The following is an 18098-nucleotide window of genomic DNA, read 5'->3' as shown; positions in this document are numbered from 1 at the left end:
AGCAACGACTAATTCATTTAAAAAAAGTTATCGAAAACATTTTACGTCAGAATCCCGTATATCAAACAGGTGTTAAAACAAAAATGATTGTAACAGAGTTATTCAATGGGGCATGGATTTTCAAGGCTATCACGTGATACGGATATATCGAATCGTGTTTGCCACGACGAGGTAATAAAAAAACAACCAGAGTCTCACTTGTAACATTCATTCAGAACTGACAGACACTTAATGATAGCCATCGGAAATGAAATTGAGGGCAAGTTTGGTTTCCTACCCAAATCCGGAAATGCCAAGGTCGACCTCGCAGCGGTAATTTGTCAAATTCATTTTTCATTTTAAAACGAAATAGAGCGTGGAGTTACTGCAATGGCCATGCCAATGGCAATAACGCAACCACAAATCAATACAAATCGATGCAGAATAGAATTGGAATTAGACAAATTGAAATGAAACATCTTACATCTAAGAATGGCAAAGGTCAGAAAGGGGATGCGCGTATTCGGTGGAAGTGGCATAACGCCTCCGCATGCAAATTTTCATTTCTCTTACTTTATCTAATTGGGCAAGGATGGAAAAGAACCAAATCTTTTGAGGGCGTTGGCTATTTGCTTCATCGTCGATACACCTTTGAGGTTTTGTTGTCTAATAAGTGTCGTTGTTACAGGCTTCTTCACCTATTGTGCTGCATCATTTTGCATCACCAGCGACCGCGTATACTAGCTACAGGAAACAGATAACATTTAAAAAACCTAAAGACTTATACATCGGAATGGGAACTAACCAGTTGAAACCGAAACATTTTCACAGCAAATGCTACTCTCCTCTGTCTGACATGCGCACGTGCGCGTATTACAAATAAAATAAAAAACAGATTTAAACTAAATTTGGAAATGGTATCGTTAATGTAAATATCTACATGGGAATTATTAGTCAACAAAAACAGCTCATCCCTTGTATCACGTACGTAAAATTAATACAAGCCCACAGCATTCTTATGGCCTTGTTGATTCTAAATTTTTTAAATATCACCCGACTAACCTTTTTGATGACCCTAAGCACGTGTCAAATGTTTTGGACGCATAAATGTAAATAGAGGCTCGAGACGAAAAGATTTTCAAAACAGCGGGGCCAAAGTCTAAGTCAGATTTAGTCCCTTTAGCCAGTCAAATAAAAATAAAAAATTATGAAGGGCCATTATAAAGACAATTAAAAAAATTACCTGCAAAAATTCAGCAAATGAAACAAATCAATCGAAGATCTAAACCTAGAATGAGACAGGAGGATGCGCATCCAGAACAAAATTCGCCAACCACCAACCGGAGAGATAAACCGAACGTGTTGAACATCACGTAGTTCCCTTCTAGCTGGAATATAGTATGGACTGCACAGACTCAATTGGATGACCTGAAAGTTGAGATCAGTTAAAATGTCAAAGTCTAGCGCATGCAAATCATCACGTGAGCCACATTAAAACCGTCCTAGCGACCTAGCCATCTCTTCCACCGCTATACTCACTAGACTATCAAGCTCTTACTTTGAGTTGATTCTGACCATAGCGCAATTGAAGTCAGACACATAGGCATCCAAAGGGTGGAAAGAATCTGCGGAAATGTGGAACAAAAACCGATACTTACGACCCTCCGGCTATGTACTATGGCAACAGGAAAGGGGCAGGGAACCCAAAATTTGTCCCACACAGAAGCGTATGATGATGGGCCGTGAACTAAAGTAGGCCATGGTCTTTATGTCTTTTCGCCTTGTCCATTGTCTTCGATCAACACCATTTTATACTATACATATAAGGTTTCTAAATACTACTACTGTTATAAGTCATAAGATTGTCGCCATTTGATTTAATTATTAACATTTTTAATAATTTTTAAAGTCATTATTAAATCAATGGTAAATTTTTCATTTTGTAAATAAAGATCAGTACATGAAGCCAAACCTGTCATGATGCAGGATGGTAGTGGAGCCAAAAGGCAACAAATGACTACTGGATCAACAACTAATGCAGGTTGTAGACCAAAAAGTGGAAATTGGAGAAATCATAATTTTAACTCTAGAGCATTTGATGCGTCATCCACAAAAAGGTTACATTACACCATTGAAAAATCATTATAATATAAATTATTGATTTTGCATTTTATATCTGTAGACCTGCACAAGAAGCGGAACTTGTGATGCAGTATGCTGGTGGAGCCAAACCAAGACTACAACATTTTATTAAACAGGAACAATATCCACAGAAAGACAGAAAAAGAGAAAATGAAAAAGAAAGGAATTCAAAATGGCATCAAGGAAATAATAAGCAACCTTTCAAGCACTTTCCTTTAAACTTCACCGAGGTGTTAAAGATGATTACAGATAACGACCCCGGTCTTGTTGTTCAGAAATTTGCTGAAGAAAGTACTGGACTCGGGCAGTTTTTGAAAAGCAACCCTGCAAATTGGGAGATTGTTGAATTGATCCTAGCAGTGATTGGGAACTTTTGCTTCAACAAAGGGCCCGTGCTCTTTCACAACGCTTTTATCAAAATCGTTCAAATTTTGGGTGACAATGCAGTTTTTAAGAATTTGGAGAGTGTTATACTCAACATACCGAAATCTCGATCTTCAAATTTGGGTTCCAAAGAAGAACGTTTGACTCGACTAATTAGGAGCATAAGTTATTTGACGACGGAGATGATGACGGTGATGCCAGCGCTCACCTGCGACTATCTGGGAGAGAGATTTTTTGAGGACGTGTGTGCTCTTCAAACTATGCCATCGTTTAGAGATTTCAATGTTAACGATGCTTTCGACTCACTTGAAAAAGAGGGAGCTGATCGCCTGAAGGTATGTATTAATATGTTATCACGTTATTTTGTTTCAAATGATTAACGGGTAAATAATTATTATTTTATAGAATGCTTGGGAACAACACTCAAAAGCGATAAAATCCAATTGCGATGGAAATCAAAGAGAGCTTATCCGAATTCAACGGCAGGAACTGATGATTCATTTGAAACCGCCAGATGATTTTCGAGAACTCAGCGTCATGCCTGAATGGGAAGACGTATGTACGGACGCCGAACCTTTCCTACGACCAAGTCTCATCAAAGGCACTTATCCAGACGTGGATACATACCTGGATATCCAGTTCCGACTGTTGCGTGAAGATTTCTTAAATCCGTTGCGGGAAGGACTTGTCGCCTTCAGAGAAAAGATAGAAAAACAGAAGAAACAGCAAATTCGTGTGGACAACATTAGGCTGTATTATGACGTGAAGATCGAAGATGATGACGACAGCTCGGTCAGCGGAAGTAGTTACATTTTGGATTTTTCAACCAAAGGCTTTCAACGGGTTAACTGGGAAGGCAGCAAGCGATTGCTTTTTGGATCTCTACTTTTGTTTCAACTCCTTCATGCTATTCACTGTCGTTGACAGAAAACCTGAGCAGCTGTCACTCGGTAGAATTAAAGCAAAATTTGAGGGTGAATCTTTACCAACGTATGCCAAGAAAACAAATTGTGTGATGGCTGAATCATCTGTGTTCTTTGAAGCTTATCGTAGTGTGTTGAATGTTGATTGCACTCCAGCGTATAAGTCCGGCTCACTTTCCCATGGAAGATTATATCCTTTGTCGGAATGTTTTGCCAACTGAACCGGAATACCTGAAAAAGACTCCTGACGTATGTTTATTTTCCTTAAATATTCAGTTCACGAATCTTAAAATTTCATTAACATTTGAATGTTTCATTTTTGCAGCCCATCTACAATTTGACGTCAGTACGAAAAACATTTTCCCGTTCGTTGCCTGGTGGAAATGCAAATAAAGAAAATGAGGACGACGTAAAAGTTGACAAAGGTTTGCATTCTTAATTTATTGCAACATTAGCAGCATGATTTATCTCTTTTTTTTTATTTTGAAATACAGAGCTTCAGCTGAACCCCGAGAGGTTGCTGTCGCATGTGTCGATACTCGGCCAAAGTTTGCCTGATGCCGAAACTCTGGAACTTGATCCAAGTCAAGCAGAAGCCCTTTATGCCGCCTTGACTAGAAAACTAGTTTTGATTCAAGGACCTCCAGGAACAGGGAAAACGTATCTGGGCCTTAAAATTGTTCAAGCACTACTGGACAATAGGAAGTATTGGGTAGGGGTTAAGAAACACCAGCCTCCTCCTATTTTAGTGATTTGCTACACAAATCACGCGCTCGATCAATTCCTTGAAGGTTAGAGATTCATTGCAGTATCAATCAATCATTTGCTAATTATTTTATGTTTTCTTTTGAATCAAATTCTTAGGAATCTTGAAGTTCACGACGAAAATCGTCCGGATTGGTGGACAGTCGAAATGTGAAGCCCTTCAGCCGTACTCACTCCGCGAATGGATATTTTCGAGAAATCGGTTTTCTTTTACAAGTGAAGAAAGGACTGCTCAATATCACAATTGGTTGTGGGAAGCCCGCGACAAATTGCGTGACACGAAAGAGTAAATAGCCATAGTTTATTTTAAATGACGGCTTAAATTTTAATGTCTCCCAACATTAACTGATATTTTCTATATCATCTTTAGTGTGCTCGAAAGTCGTCGCCAAGAACAAAAGATTGTTGAATCTTCTGGCATCGTTCATGAGAAAACCTTGTCAAGTTTGGGAGTACTATCCAAGAGCGTGTACAGTAAATTTTTCGCCATGACGAAGATGAAATCAAGCAACTATTCTGGTTGGTTATTGTCTTGTTGGCTTGGATTGGAATCGATTCACATTTTAAAAGACATCGTCTGGACTTTAAAGAAACATTTCCCCAAATCACAAAAGCCTCCAATGCAAGTGTTTACAAAACCTGTTCCAGTTGTTAATGAATCTCCCAACGAGGAAGAATGGGATAAAGAAGATGTCGAGGAAATTCAAGGTAAATTAAATCAACCGGTAAACTATTTGACCAATTGTCAACAAATGATTGTGTTTAATTAGGAGAAAGAATGTCGGGCGATGATAATTTATGGAATTTCGCCGATGCTAAGGGAGAAAAGTTGCCAAAACCTGAATTAGAAAGAAAAATGGCAGGATTCCAATTTGCCATTTCCACTTCAATGCTTGACGACGAAATGAGTTACTTGTTGGAGATTCTAGATGAGCCAGATTATGGTGATTTTGAGCCAGCTCAATCCCGGATAGCTCAAATCCAGCAACAAAAATATTTCCTCTCGGAAATTCTTGAAATTCTTCCAGACACCGAAATCGATGATTACAAGCAGATGATTGAAAAAGATCTTTGGCGCCTTTCATACGTGGATCGTTGGAAAATTTACTCCTTTTGGAGAGCGAGAACTTCAGAAATATTGGTTGCTGAGGTAAACTCGTTGAAAATGCAACTTCTACAGCAAACAAATGAAATAAAAGACATCGAAACAATTGAAACTGCCGAGATTATCCGCAATGCCCATGTTGTCGGAATCACAACCACGGGAGCAGCCAAGAATAGAGCGCTATTAGAACATCTGAAATCAAAAATCGGTATATTGCTTCCATTTCTGTTTCTATAATTCACCAATAGTTATTTGTTAACTTATTTTGGTTGCAGTCGTTGTTGAAGAAGCAGCCGAGGTATTGGAGGCACATATTGTGACGTCTTTGTCGTCCTCTTGCGAGCATTTGATTTTAATTGGTAAGTTTGAAAAATCAAGTTAATAAATGTGACAATCTGACGATTTCGTGAATTTAGGCGATCATCAACAGCTACGGCCTCCTACAACAGTGTATGCATTAGCGAAGGATTATCACTTGGATGTTTCACTCTTTGAGCGTTTAATAATGAACGGGGTGGAGCCAAGTGTTTTGGGTGTTCAACACCGAATGAGACCCGATGTTGCCCGACTGATTGTTCCTGCTATTTATCCAAATTTGGAAAACCACCAGTCGGTAACGAGATACTGGAATGTGCCTGGAATGGCAGAAAATGTCTTTTTCCTGTCGCATTCGGAACGAGAAAAGGGAGACCTATCGGATCAAGAAAGCCGCAGCCACTTGAACCCGTATGAAGCAGACATGGCCTTGGCTCTAGCTCGCCACCTGTTGATGCAAGGCCTGGAACCAAAGCAAATCACTATATTGACAACTTATTCCGGCCAGTTGTTGCATTTCAAAAAGTTGCGAAAAAGTCACGCGATTCTTCAGGACGTCCGCATCTCGATTGTTGACAATTTTCAAGGCGAGGAAGCAGACATAATCATCCTGTCTTTGGTGCGAAGCAACGACGAAGCTCAAATTGGATTTCTCAAGACAGAAAATCGCGTTTGTGTTGCCCTTTCTCGTGCCAAGAAAGGATTTTATCTTATTGGCAACATGGGAAATTTAGCAGCGAGTAGTAAACTCTGGCGAGAAGTGAACAAAGTTTTGACATCGAACGGACAGATTGGACCCTATTTCGACCTACAATGTGGAGTGCATCGTACTATCATAAAGGCAATTAATCATTGACCAGCTGTGTTTAAAATAGAAATGACTAATACAACTTTTTCTTTTTTTTAGGCCAATCAAGTTTCCGATTTTCCGCCAGAGGGTGGATGTTTCCAAAAGTGTCTCACTCCGATGCCCTGTGGACACACATGCCGCAAACTTTGTAAAAATTAATCAATATCATGCAAATAAGATTATTTCATTCAATTTTATTGTATTTTTTATCTAGGCCATTTTGAAGATCGCGAGCATACGCGACAAAATTGCCTCGAAGCCTGCTTGCGCTCCTGTTCTGTTGGCCATCGTTGCCCCAAACGGTGTTACGAGGATTGTCATCCTTGTTTGACGGAAATTCCGAAAACTCTTTTACCTTGCAATCACACTCAAATAACCGAGTGTCACAAAGACCCGCGAAAGGAATATTGTCTTACAAAAGTTGTCAAGGTATTTTTCCTCAGTTCTTACTTACACTCCTTTTTTTTTTTTAAATTATAACCCTTCATATTGATCGATAGGCTTTCCAAACTTGTCAACACACAATTGAACTAGACTGTGGTAAGAAAATTTACGAAGTAAAATGTCCTGAACTGTGTGGCATGCATCTAGATTGCGATCATATGTGCAATCGCATCTGTCACCAGAGAAAATCGCATGCCAAATTGCCGTGCACCCAACCGTGTCGCCGCTTGACCTGCCCTGAAAAACATCCTTGTCCAAAGCAGTGTTCTGAAAAGTGCGAAAAATGTGTCGTTGATGTGATTAAGAAACTGCCTTGTGGCCATGATGTAAGTATTGGTGTTGAAATGTATGCTTCTTTACAGTAAGTTAACGTTTTCTTTTAATCCTCAGGGGGAAATCAAATGCTGGCAGCTCCCCAAAGACATCTACTGTAAAATCAAAGTTGAGAGAACTCTTTCCGCCTGCGAGCATACGGCCTATTTCGACTGTAGTCAATCCACTGATGGATACAAATGCACTCGCCAGTGTGGGAAACTGCTGTGTAACGATGGGCACATATGCCGGAAGCCTTGCTGTGAACCCTGTGGCCCTTGTAATAATCAAGTGAAGCGCACATTAAGCTGCGGCCACGAGAGACTGACGGCGTGTTACAAGGATCCTCTGACAATCAAATGCAAGTTCCCGAAAGAAGTTATTTTACCCGATTGCGGCCACAAGGTCGAAATCGCCTGTGCCGATAATCCCGAAACAGCTCTCTGCCCAAGACCTTGTGACACTCGTCTCAATTGCGGCCATCAGTGCACGGAATCCTGTCATGTCAAAAATGATCCTCACCACGAAATCTATCTCTGCAAGAAAGCGTGCAGTCGGAATAAAGAAGATTGCAAACGGGATCACAAGTGCGGAAGGAAATGTTACGAGGAGTGTGACCCATGTATCATCAAGATCGAACGCCAATTACCCTGTGGCCATTCTCAAGTTGCAGAATGTTGTCTAAATGATGAAGAAATCAATTGCAGGTAATTTCAGGAGAAACATCTATACTTCTTAATTTTTGTTTTTAATTCGTTTGTTTCGACTTTTTAAAAGGGAAATGGTCAACAAAACTATTCCTGAGTGTATGCATTTGATTCGTGTTGAGTGTTCCACCATTGCAAGTCGCCAGTTGTGCAAACAGCCGTGTGAACAAGTTCTGAGTTGTGGTCACCCATGTAAAAAGAAATGCATGGAAACGTGTTCCTCTTCAGATTGCCAAGAACTAGTACAGACTACCGTCTTAAGTCCCTGTGGTCACCCCGTGCTGAAGACTTGCAGTGATTTTAATTCATGTAACACGTTTTAAACTTTTCGTTTTCAACGTGGTAACTTATTTAATTAACTTGTGTTCGTATCCATATAGCTCCTGAAGTGACAGAAACACAGTTGGAGAAATTTCTACAAGAGTGCCCACAAAAGTGTGACGTCAACTTGCCTTGCGAGCATTCGTGTAAAGGATCCTGTGGACAGTGTTTCAACTGTCGTCTTCACAAAGCCTGTCAGGAAAAATGTGGACGAACACTAGTTTGCGGACATAAGTATAATTCAATTTTAGGTTTTCATCTGAATTTCATGTAAACGAGTTCTTTTTTTTTTTCGTACTAACAGCTGTGGTGTGAATTGTGCCGCGTCTTGTCCTCCTTGCAAGAAACCGTGCGAATATCGTTGTCGACACAGCAGATGTCGCAAGAATTGCTGCGAGCCCTGCGTCGATTGCGTTGTACGTTTTCTATCTTTTTGTTGTATTGGTAAATTCTATTTACATTTTTCTATTGCTTTAATGAATAGGAACCCTGTGGTTGGAAATGTGAACATTACTCGTGTTCACTCAAATGTTTTGAATTTTGCATCCGGCCACGTTGCGATGAACCCTGTCGGAAACGTCTCCCGTGCGGCCATTTATGCGTTGGGCTCTCTGGGGAAGTCTGCCCTCCTCTTTGCCGTGTTTGCCACAAGGACCAGCTGACGGAATTCATTCTTTATGGCAACGAAGAAGAAGATGACGCCAGGTAAAGACTTTGTTAACCTTTTTTACTGTTATTTTCTTAACTTTATATTTACTATTTTATCACTTCATAGATTCATCTATTTGGAAGATTGTAAGCACACTATAGAAGTAGAAGGGATGGATCACTGGATGGAGATGAAGGAAGAAGAAATTCGTGAAATCCAAATGAAATGCTGTCCGCGCTGTAAAACTATCATCCGCTCATGCTACCGCTACGGGAATGTCATCAAGCGAAATTTCGGAGACATTGTTGAAGTCAAGAGATTGCTTTTACGTTCTCGTACCAGCTCAAAGGATTTCGCCGAGAAGCATCTCAAGCAGATTGTGGCATCCATTGCTGTAAATAGGGAGCTGACTACTCAACTTGACCACAGTATCACGGATCTCATCATCTTTAGACTGGAAGAAATTCGGAATTCTCTAATTCCTACTGTTGTACGGAAAAAACCTCAGTATAGAAGTTTGGATGAAGATACGCGCTCTGTGATTCAAGTTCAAGTTGATGTCATAGAGAGAGTTTTAAGCGTCGTAAAAAAGGCCCCAGCATCTTCATCGAAGGATAATCAAGTCCCAGTTTTGTCGATGAGTCGCCCTTTGCTGGAGGATCTTCTAAATCGAACACAACAACTTCTTTCATCGCTATTCAACCGCAAACGATTTTCGTCTCAGGAACACGAATGTTTCATTGCCGAAGTCTACCGCTTGAAGTTAATTCGAGCCTTCTTCTTGTTGAAGAGCTCCATTTATAACCAAGATTCTTTGATAAGTGAAGAAAATCGACAGGTAGAAGAACTGTTGATGAAGAATGTGAAACCACTGAAGGATGAAGAAATCGCCACGATCAAAGACATTTTGCAGAGGATGGACAAAAAACTTAAGACTGGACTTGGCATCAGTGATGTTGAACGGGAGCAAATCGTTGAAGCCCTGAAAAATGGAGAGGATAAAATAACACAGGGCCACTGGTTCAAATGTCCAAACGGCCACATCTACGCAATTGGAGAGTGCGGTGGAGCGATGCAGGAAGCAAAATGCAACGAATGCGGAGCACCGATTGGCGGAGGGAATCATAGGCTGCTCTCGGGCAATCGCCATGCAGGCGAAATGGATGGAGCTCGATTTGCTGCATATTCAGAGGAGGCGAATAATATGGCCAATTTTCAAATGAACGATTAAGTTTATCACTCATCTATGTGAAGTGTTGACGGCCTTAATTAGTTCAATTAGTATTTTTTGTTTGCTTTGTTGTTGGTTGTCATAGATAATCCAGTTGGCCTAAACCTTTTTACCGAAATTTCCTTATGTTTCGCTGAGTATGTCCGTTAACTTAGCTTTGTGGTATAGCTATCGTAATCGAGTTAAGACTTTATTTTGTTTGAGTTTTATTTTGTTCGAAATTATTTGTGGTGGTGGGCTTTATGATACAGTGAATTTAACCGAGACTTCAAAATTCTTCAAAATACGTGTTTTGAATAAGGAAATAAATGATACCGAAAGTTAAAATTGTATCGTCTCTTATTATTCTATTTTATTTCTTCCTGATCATAATTCTAGTAACAATTTAGCTCGTTCTTGTGTCTTTAGTGGTGGGATAAATAGTTTCTTGTGTTAAGGGCATTTATTCGGCTTTGGAACTGACACTTCATTCATCAGGTGGTATTGTTGCGAGAAGTAGATGAGGTGAACTGTTGGGTAGAGTTGTAGATGGGCCGGGACCACCAGCCTGTTGACCGAAGGCGAAGAGTATCAATTCGAAGTGGATGAATAGAAAAACAACAGATTTTCATCCCCGATGCGTGTATTCCTATTGGGCGTCTGTGGCACTACGTTTACAATCCTAGCAGACTACAGACTTCGCAGGGTGCTGATAAATAACAAATCGTCGTGTTGTTGTTGCTCGTGAGTGTATAAAACGGATGAACGAAGTGTTGTAACCTACAAAATAAAGTGGAATTGATGTTCTAAAAATATTTCCAAGTAGACTAATTAAGGATTGCCAATGTGTTAAACAAAATAGAAGTAATCCCAAACACAGGATCTGAAAGAAACAGTGACAGCATTTGAACGAAAACATTTAATTAACATACTACCAAGTTCATTCAACTTTCAGTTTTTCAGTTTCAAAAACATAAATGTTAACTTATGCTGAATATTGACTTCACTTTTCGAATTCTTTCAATTTTCAACATTTCAGCTCCTACCTCGGGACCATGTTTGGGGACAATCGTATCGTCTGCATGACGCACTGGCACCATCTAGCGGTTGTTTCTAACAATTCATACGATTGTCCAGTTTGCCGCTAGATGGTGTTGGTATTGTTTATAAAAATGGCGAAATGTGTGAAGTGTTTTGTCATCTTCTGTTTTCGAATTTTCATGTTTCACTGCCCAAAATCAACCAACTATTTACATGTAAGCTTATTGTGATTATTCTAACTACATAGTAGCAAATTTTCTATCACTCACTGTGTTTTTGACCAATTGACTAATTGTGTACTGTACTTGGAATTCTAGAAAAGTACCTGCTGTCTAGTCAACAGATTAAATTTGGACCCCATTTTAAAAACAAATTGCTGGACACTTCCTTAACTCACACCTTCAGCTTCATATGCATCATCCTCTCAACACTCAACAAAACTTCGAGCTTTTTTGCCCAATAGTTGTGGCATTGGATGTGTGGTTACAGGTAAGCATAACTTCCCGATTTTATACCTCATCACCCATCAATAAAATAATCTTAAAATTCATGCCCATTTGTTTAAAAGGTTCATTCTTGCCTGAAAGATGTTTACACCTTTGAACACTTGGTGGTGTTGTTGCGTCATGAAATTATATTGCTGCCATTCCCTGCATCTCTCACTTCACAGCAGCTACAAGAAATGAGTTATAGGAAACCTACAACATATTGAGGTAAAGGTGTGCTTCTATCTTTGTTCTCGCTTTATCATGTAATAAACTTTATATTCCACCCCTTGGTCATGGGTATTTATAGGCGTCACTGCAATGTTAAAACCTTTTTCTGTTCTTTGCTTACAGCTTTAGGAATTCATAGGTTGTTTGGAATGCCATTGGATTTCGCGAGTCAGCCGCCGATGTCAATCTACAACGCAGTTTATTTATTGAAATTGTGTGGTCCTGGCACAGAGATCCTTGATGCTGGCCTTTGTCCATTACAGAAGAGTGACTTCTACCAACTTTCTGCTCCATCCTTATCTTCGCTTCCCACACTCATCTAGCTTCTCTGCATATTATGCTGCTAAACAATTTGTCTTACTTCACTGACGAAAATAACTGACGAAAATAATCGGGAAGAAGAAGAAGTGAAGGAAGAAACGACAACAACAACAACAGAAGAAGAAAAAGAGTGGTGTGTGCTGTGTGTGCTGTGTGTGTGTGTGTTGTAGATCTTAGTCTGTGTAAATTGTTCATGGCGAATCAATAATCTTATCCCCCTCCTTCTTACCCCCCTCTCCGCCAACCTCCTAAAAGATTACAAGTGTTTGAAATCGTCAAATCAAATTGACGCTGTTGTCTGTTCCGGGGGGGTTTGGATGGACATCGGAGTCCAGCAATTTTTAACATCACAGCCAATTAGTTGTATTTGAATATTTTTTTTTAGAATCAAACCACTGAAATTTCTTTGCCCAAATTGTAATGAAATTCAATTCGAAAATCATCCAAAATTGGTTTCGATGGGGGAAATATTTGACGCAATTGCGTAATCGATTGACCTTTGCCCATTTCAGCATTGATCCCCCGCCACACTTTCAATTGATTCGCTTATATTCGATTCAAATTTCACCCCAAATGTGTACATTGCCAAACTATTGACAGTGTGTGTGTATCTCTCATTTAATTGGAATTATTTGATTTTATTCCGTGCAGGTTTGGATCCCATAAAGAGAAGAGAAAAAAGGAAGGATCGGAGAAGGGAGAGAGAGAGGCTGCCTGGATCTCTCTCGTCGGGAGCTTTTCACCATCAGTGTGTGTGTGTGTGTCCGGGACATCGGGCTGGCTTTTGGGTGAGAGAGAACACGGAGAAGGAACGGACAGATGGGCAAGGAGTGACTGACTTGTGTGTGTGTGAGTTTGTGCGGAATGCGGACGGTGGGATCCTTTCCCGGTCCCCCCTTGTGCATATTAGAACGGCCGTCTGCATGGAGAGCCCAGCCCGAGAAGAAGAAGAAGAGCTGAGGAGAGGAGGCCGCCAAAAGCGAAATCAGGAGCCTGCTCCTACTGCACTGGCAACAGCAGCAGCAGCAACAGCAGCAACAACCACCACCACCGTCGTCGTCGTCGTTGCCCGTCCGCACAGCCGACACCAACAACAATCGTCAGGAGGTTTCCCGTGTGGGCGTCGTCTCGGCGCCTCTCTTCTCCTGTGCTGCTCCTAGTCGCACTGGAAATTGCCAACATCCAATTACCATAAGGGCCGAAAACCAAACAACAAAAAGTCGAAGAACAACTACAACAACAACAACAACTAACCAACAGCCTGTGTTGCTGCCGTGAAAACGTTTAGTGTCTCTTCGTGTCAAAACGACGACCCAATCGGCTGCGGCAGCTGTTCCCGCCTGGTTCTCCCCACCAAGAAAAAATTTGGTTTTTCTCCTTCCCATTCGAAAGGATCCTTGAAACAGGATTTTTTTTATTTCCTTCCAGCTTCCGATCTGTGTGTGTGTGTGTGTCGTCTGGTGCGCGGCTCCGGTGTTGTCAGTGCGAAAGAAAAGAGACGGACGAAATAACGCCGAGTTTGGGTCACGTGACGTGTATACGAGAGAGGATTGGGGGATCATTGATTTTCGGCGGCTACAACACGACGACAACAACAACAACAACAACAGCCGGAATTTCGCTTTGAAAAAAAGCAAGAAGAAAAAAATAAAAATCTATTTGACGTCGACGTAATTCGATTTCCCCCCTACCCTCCTTTTGAACGAAAAAACAACAAGGAGGAGAGACACACCACCCAGCGCAGCTCTCAAAAATAGGAGGAACGAAATAACAACAACAAAAAAAAATAAAATTGTTGTTGTTGTTGGGCTTCTTCCAGGTGGTGGTGGTGTAGCTTATCTGTTGGAAGGAGAGAACCCCGAAAGCTCCGGACGGACCTTTTTTTTTCCTTTTTGTATTTCGCCAACCCAGTGTGTGTGTGTGTGTGTGTTCGGGGGTGTGTGCGCGACTGTGGGAGTGTGAGGCACCTCCAGGAACGCGAGATACCTTTTTTGGCCACTTGCTCCACTTGACTCCTCAGAGTGGACCGGTCGCAACTTTTATCCGACCGATGCGTTCATCAACAATTGTGCGTCTGTGTGTGTGCAGTGTGTGGTGTCGCGGTGTGTGTCGTGTGACGTGTCGCTACGTCCATCCGCCGGCCGCAGGAACCCACCGCAAGAAACCGAAAATGGGCAACCGTCTGAGTTCGTGCGGGCCGCTCATCCGCAAGGCCTACCGTCACGAGGACACACCTTGGCAGAATTCACGCAAACGGGACGGACATTTGCTCAGGTAGAGTGTTGTCTTCTTTTTCTTTCCACCCATTCGCCTTTCGATTGTTTCTTTCCGGTTGTTGAGTCACAACAACAACAACAACCGGCTCCTCCCCTCCCCAGAAAAAGTGGCGATTTATTGGCAGGATTTCCTCCGATTGTTTTAATTCGACAACTGCCATAGTCAAAGGAGAAGCAGCAGAAAGATATTAAAACTATTTATATGATATTAGCGGTCAGTCCGTTTTCGCTCTCATGTGATGGGAACCGGGCATAAGAGGAGGGTGGTGGTGGGGGGGAAATGGGCCGGATGCCAGAGAAAACCCTTCTCCCCTAGTCTCTAAACTGTTGATGCGACAGACACACACAGACACACACACGCACGCAGACTTATATATCCTGTGTGCATATAACACACACACATATGATGAGACCCATATTGCCGGCCCCCTTCTGTCTGTCTGTCTCTTCCGCCGAGAGGTTTATAAATAAGGTGCTCCTCCCTCTTTATTTTTCCCTTTCTCTCTCTCTCTTCTCCCCCCTTTCTCCCCCCTATAACCGTCATTGCGTGAAAGTAGTCAAGTGTACTAAATACTTTTTTTTTCCCACCGTCAAACGAATGTATGTATGCAACAACACGGGGTATGCAGGCCGCGCTATATACACATCTCTTTACCGTGTCAAATCAAATGGGATTTCTTGTATCTGAAGCTCTTAAACAGCAGCAAACGGGGGTCGGGCAGTTTAAGGAGTCGGAAAACCTATAAACAAAAAAAATCAAAATCCTTTTTGTATTTTTTTTTTTTTTTTAAATTTTAATTGGTGGATTTTTAGTCATTTCCCCCTCCCTCTCCACCCATATCCAACGCTGGGTGAACTAAAAAAAAGAGACGATGTATTTTTTTATGGAGACGGGGGAGTGATGTACAGATGGGAGTGTGTAATAATGGCCGTACTCTGATTAGAAAGTCTATACAAGATAGCGAAGGCAAGGGGACACACACATACACACAAAAGGAAGAAGAAGAAGAAGCGTCCGAGACTATATCCAACTTAATTCTTTTGTATCCTCGGCGTAAGGCCCGGGCGCTAGGAGAAATGTCTAAAAAGGAAGGGGGGAAAAAAAAGAAGAAAAACGGACGAGAGAGAGAGAAGATCTATAAAAGGTATACGTATAGTTCTTCTTCTTCTTTTCCTTTTGTTTCTCTCCTCTTTTCTGGCGTTGGATTGCGACCATTTGGAATAGGAAATCAACGAAATGTGCTTCGGGGTATAAGAGCAAGTTTCTTTTGATCATCGTCGTTTCGTCGTGGACAAAATAAAAAGCGAAAAATAAAATAAAATGAAATAAAAAGTCCCGGCGTCGTTTCTTTTCTATAAATTATTTAAAAAAAAAAAAGTAAAAATGTAAAATGTAAAAAAAAAAAGGAAATTAAAATTTTTCTTTTTCCCCCCATCCACCCCCCGTTCCGTGTTTCCGAATGAAATGAGAAGGGAAAGGTGGAGAACCGGAACAATTCCCAACATCAAAAGAGATGGACGACCTTTGCGAAGATGGAGAGAGACCGAGCTTTTATAAATTGATATACTTAACTGTTCATTGCATACGTTTGACGTCTGATGAAATGCTCCGCCGACTGTTTTTTTTTTTTTTTTAATTATTGACACAGACGGGAATTTGGAAGATAAATAATTGACCCACATGAAAAGTGGAAATGTCTAAACACATTTGTCAGTGGAAGCCTCTCGCTGATGATGGCGACCAAATATGGTCAAACTCTTGTTCGTTTTAAAACCCCATAGAAACTCGAATCGATATTTATTATAGTGTGTAGGATTGCTTGGTTCTCGGCCGGGCCGGGCCGGCAGTAGTAGTAGGGCGTATTCGAAAAACAAAATTTCCGCCCATCGATTTTCTTGATTTCTTCCGAACCTCCAGCGATAAGGAATTGACCGCACCCGGTTTCTTCACCAACCGAAAGAGAAACCGGTTTGAAATTAAATGTTTGTTTCACCTTTCTCGCAGCTTTTGAAACAAGAAAAAAGAGTAAAACCTGGCCGGCCGAACTGTTCCAGCCCCGTTCTTTCTGTTAGCTCATTTTCTCAACCTCTCTATATAAATGTCGTAGTCTTTGTTAAGTGAATTAACCGGCGGCGGGTGGGGCGCGCGCCCGTCCATGCGGCTATTTACCACATTCTAAATGGACGAACTGACGGACGAGGGGATCTCATCTTCATCATCAAAAAGTTGATGATGGAAACTTTCAAACTTTCTCTCTCCCCCAACCTCACCCCACCATTTTGAAAAGGGAGAAACTACACACACACATGACATCAAGTAGTTTCCACGTTACATTTAATATTTACACAGAATTAATATCCGCTTTGGCCGCCTCGTTTTAAAAGGAAAAAGGGGAAAATTAAATATTTTTCAAATTGAAATCAAATTGAAATCAAATCGAACATGTTTCTGTGTGGGTATCAAAAAAAATAAATGCTGGAAATGAAACGAACTTTTCAGGGACCATTGACTCTTCTCTATATGTGCCATTCATTTCCTACAAGAAGAAGAAGAAGAAGACGAGCCCATGATGCAAGTCAGGAAATGTGCGGCCAGCTGGCTGGGCTTGTGTGTGTGTCTGTTTGCTTTGAGTTTGTGATGCTCGACCTTCTTTTCTTTCTCTCCTTTTATATTTGCCCACCAAATAGAACCGACGGTTTCCCCCTTTTCAGCCGAGAAATCGATCCACTTGACCTTTTTTTTTAGCTTTCCCCCGACGTATCAAACTCAAATTCAAATTAAATAAGAGAGAAACATTTATTTACATATTCTGAAATGTCTAACTTGTTTTTTCTTTCTCTTTTGTGGCTGGAAAATGTTGCAGGTTGTGGGCTGAAGTGTTCCACGTGAGCACCAGCAGCGCTGGAACGGTTCGATGGCAGCAAATCTCCGAGGATCTGGTGCCCGTCAACATTTCCTGCATTCAGGATCAGCCCGACTACGTCTTTCACATCACTGCCTACAATTCGCAAGTGGACAAGATCCTCGACGTCAGGCTCACTCAGCCAGGTATAGACCACATTGGCCTGCATTTCTCTGCATCCTCTAGGACGATCCTGCAGGATCTCTTTTTTCAACTATTCATCACAGAATGAGAGAGATAGAGAGTGTCTTCGTCATAGATGTAGTCATCGATCGTTGTCGTCGGAGGAGCCACTTAATAATCAAAGACCTCCAAGGGTGTGAGCGGGATCGGGGGGCAGGACAATGGAGTTGTAATGAGCCTCGGGATACGTAGATGTAACAAATTGGCATCATTAGATAGATGTATCTAGCCAGACTTGCATTAGACAGAGTTTTCTGCAAGGTTGTGCAACACAGGGACTCCTTCTGGCTCCTTGGCTAGGAGGAGGTGTGTGCATATGTATGTAGTAGATGTGCGTGGGTGGGTGTAGCATCCAACTAGGTTTGTGCAGGAGCCTTTTCGACTTTCCAGGCGCTCCATCCTGGGCTCCTGGACGCCGCTGGGCTGGGCGGGCAATAAGGAACTGTACGCCCGGAGCGGAGACCCCTTGGGCGCTCCTTTCGTGACCCAATCAGATCGTGAGGATCGATCTGTTGTGTAGTTGCATGTGGGGGCGAGCGTGAATGGTCGTGA

The 18098-nt window shown here is 41.6% G+C and overlaps 2 protein-coding genes across 2 annotated transcripts; both read left to right on the top strand.

The window, feature by feature from the left end:
* The first annotated feature begins 1711 nt into the window (after positions 1–1711).
* Positions 1712–3429, top strand: LOC124313750 (NFX1-type zinc finger-containing protein 1-like). The gene is made up of 4 exons (XM_046778561.1): positions 1712–1731; positions 1932–2096; positions 2162–2840; positions 2911–3429. The coding sequence occupies exons 1-4, from the start codon at positions 1712–1714 to the stop codon at positions 3427–3429; spliced, it is 1383 nt and encodes a 460-aa protein (XP_046634517.1).
* A 149-nt stretch (positions 3430–3578) lies between these two features.
* LOC124313749 (NFX1-type zinc finger-containing protein 1-like) lies at positions 3579–10127 on the top strand. Its single transcript, XM_046778560.1, has 17 exons — positions 3579–3677; positions 3754–3853; positions 3923–4219; positions 4293–4479; positions 4564–4901; positions 4964–5506; positions 5574–5657; positions 5715–6454; positions 6521–6611; positions 6678–6892; positions 6964–7233; positions 7298–7926; positions 7997–8235; positions 8307–8481; positions 8552–8663; positions 8732–8952; positions 9023–10127. The coding sequence occupies exons 1-17, from the start codon at positions 3609–3611 to the stop codon at positions 10125–10127; spliced, it is 5415 nt and encodes a 1804-aa protein (XP_046634516.1). The 5' UTR covers positions 3579–3608.
* The last annotated feature ends 7971 nt before the right edge of the window (positions 10128–18098 follow it).

The sequence above is a fragment of the Daphnia pulicaria genome, chromosome 9 (assembly GCF_021234035.1).
Source record: "Daphnia pulicaria isolate SC F1-1A chromosome 9, SC_F0-13Bv2, whole genome shotgun sequence".
NCBI lineage: Eukaryota > Metazoa > Arthropoda > Branchiopoda > Diplostraca > Daphniidae > Daphnia > Daphnia pulicaria.
The sequence above is the reverse complement of the archived record's forward strand: the minus strand, read 5'-3'. Positions and strand labels throughout refer to the sequence as shown.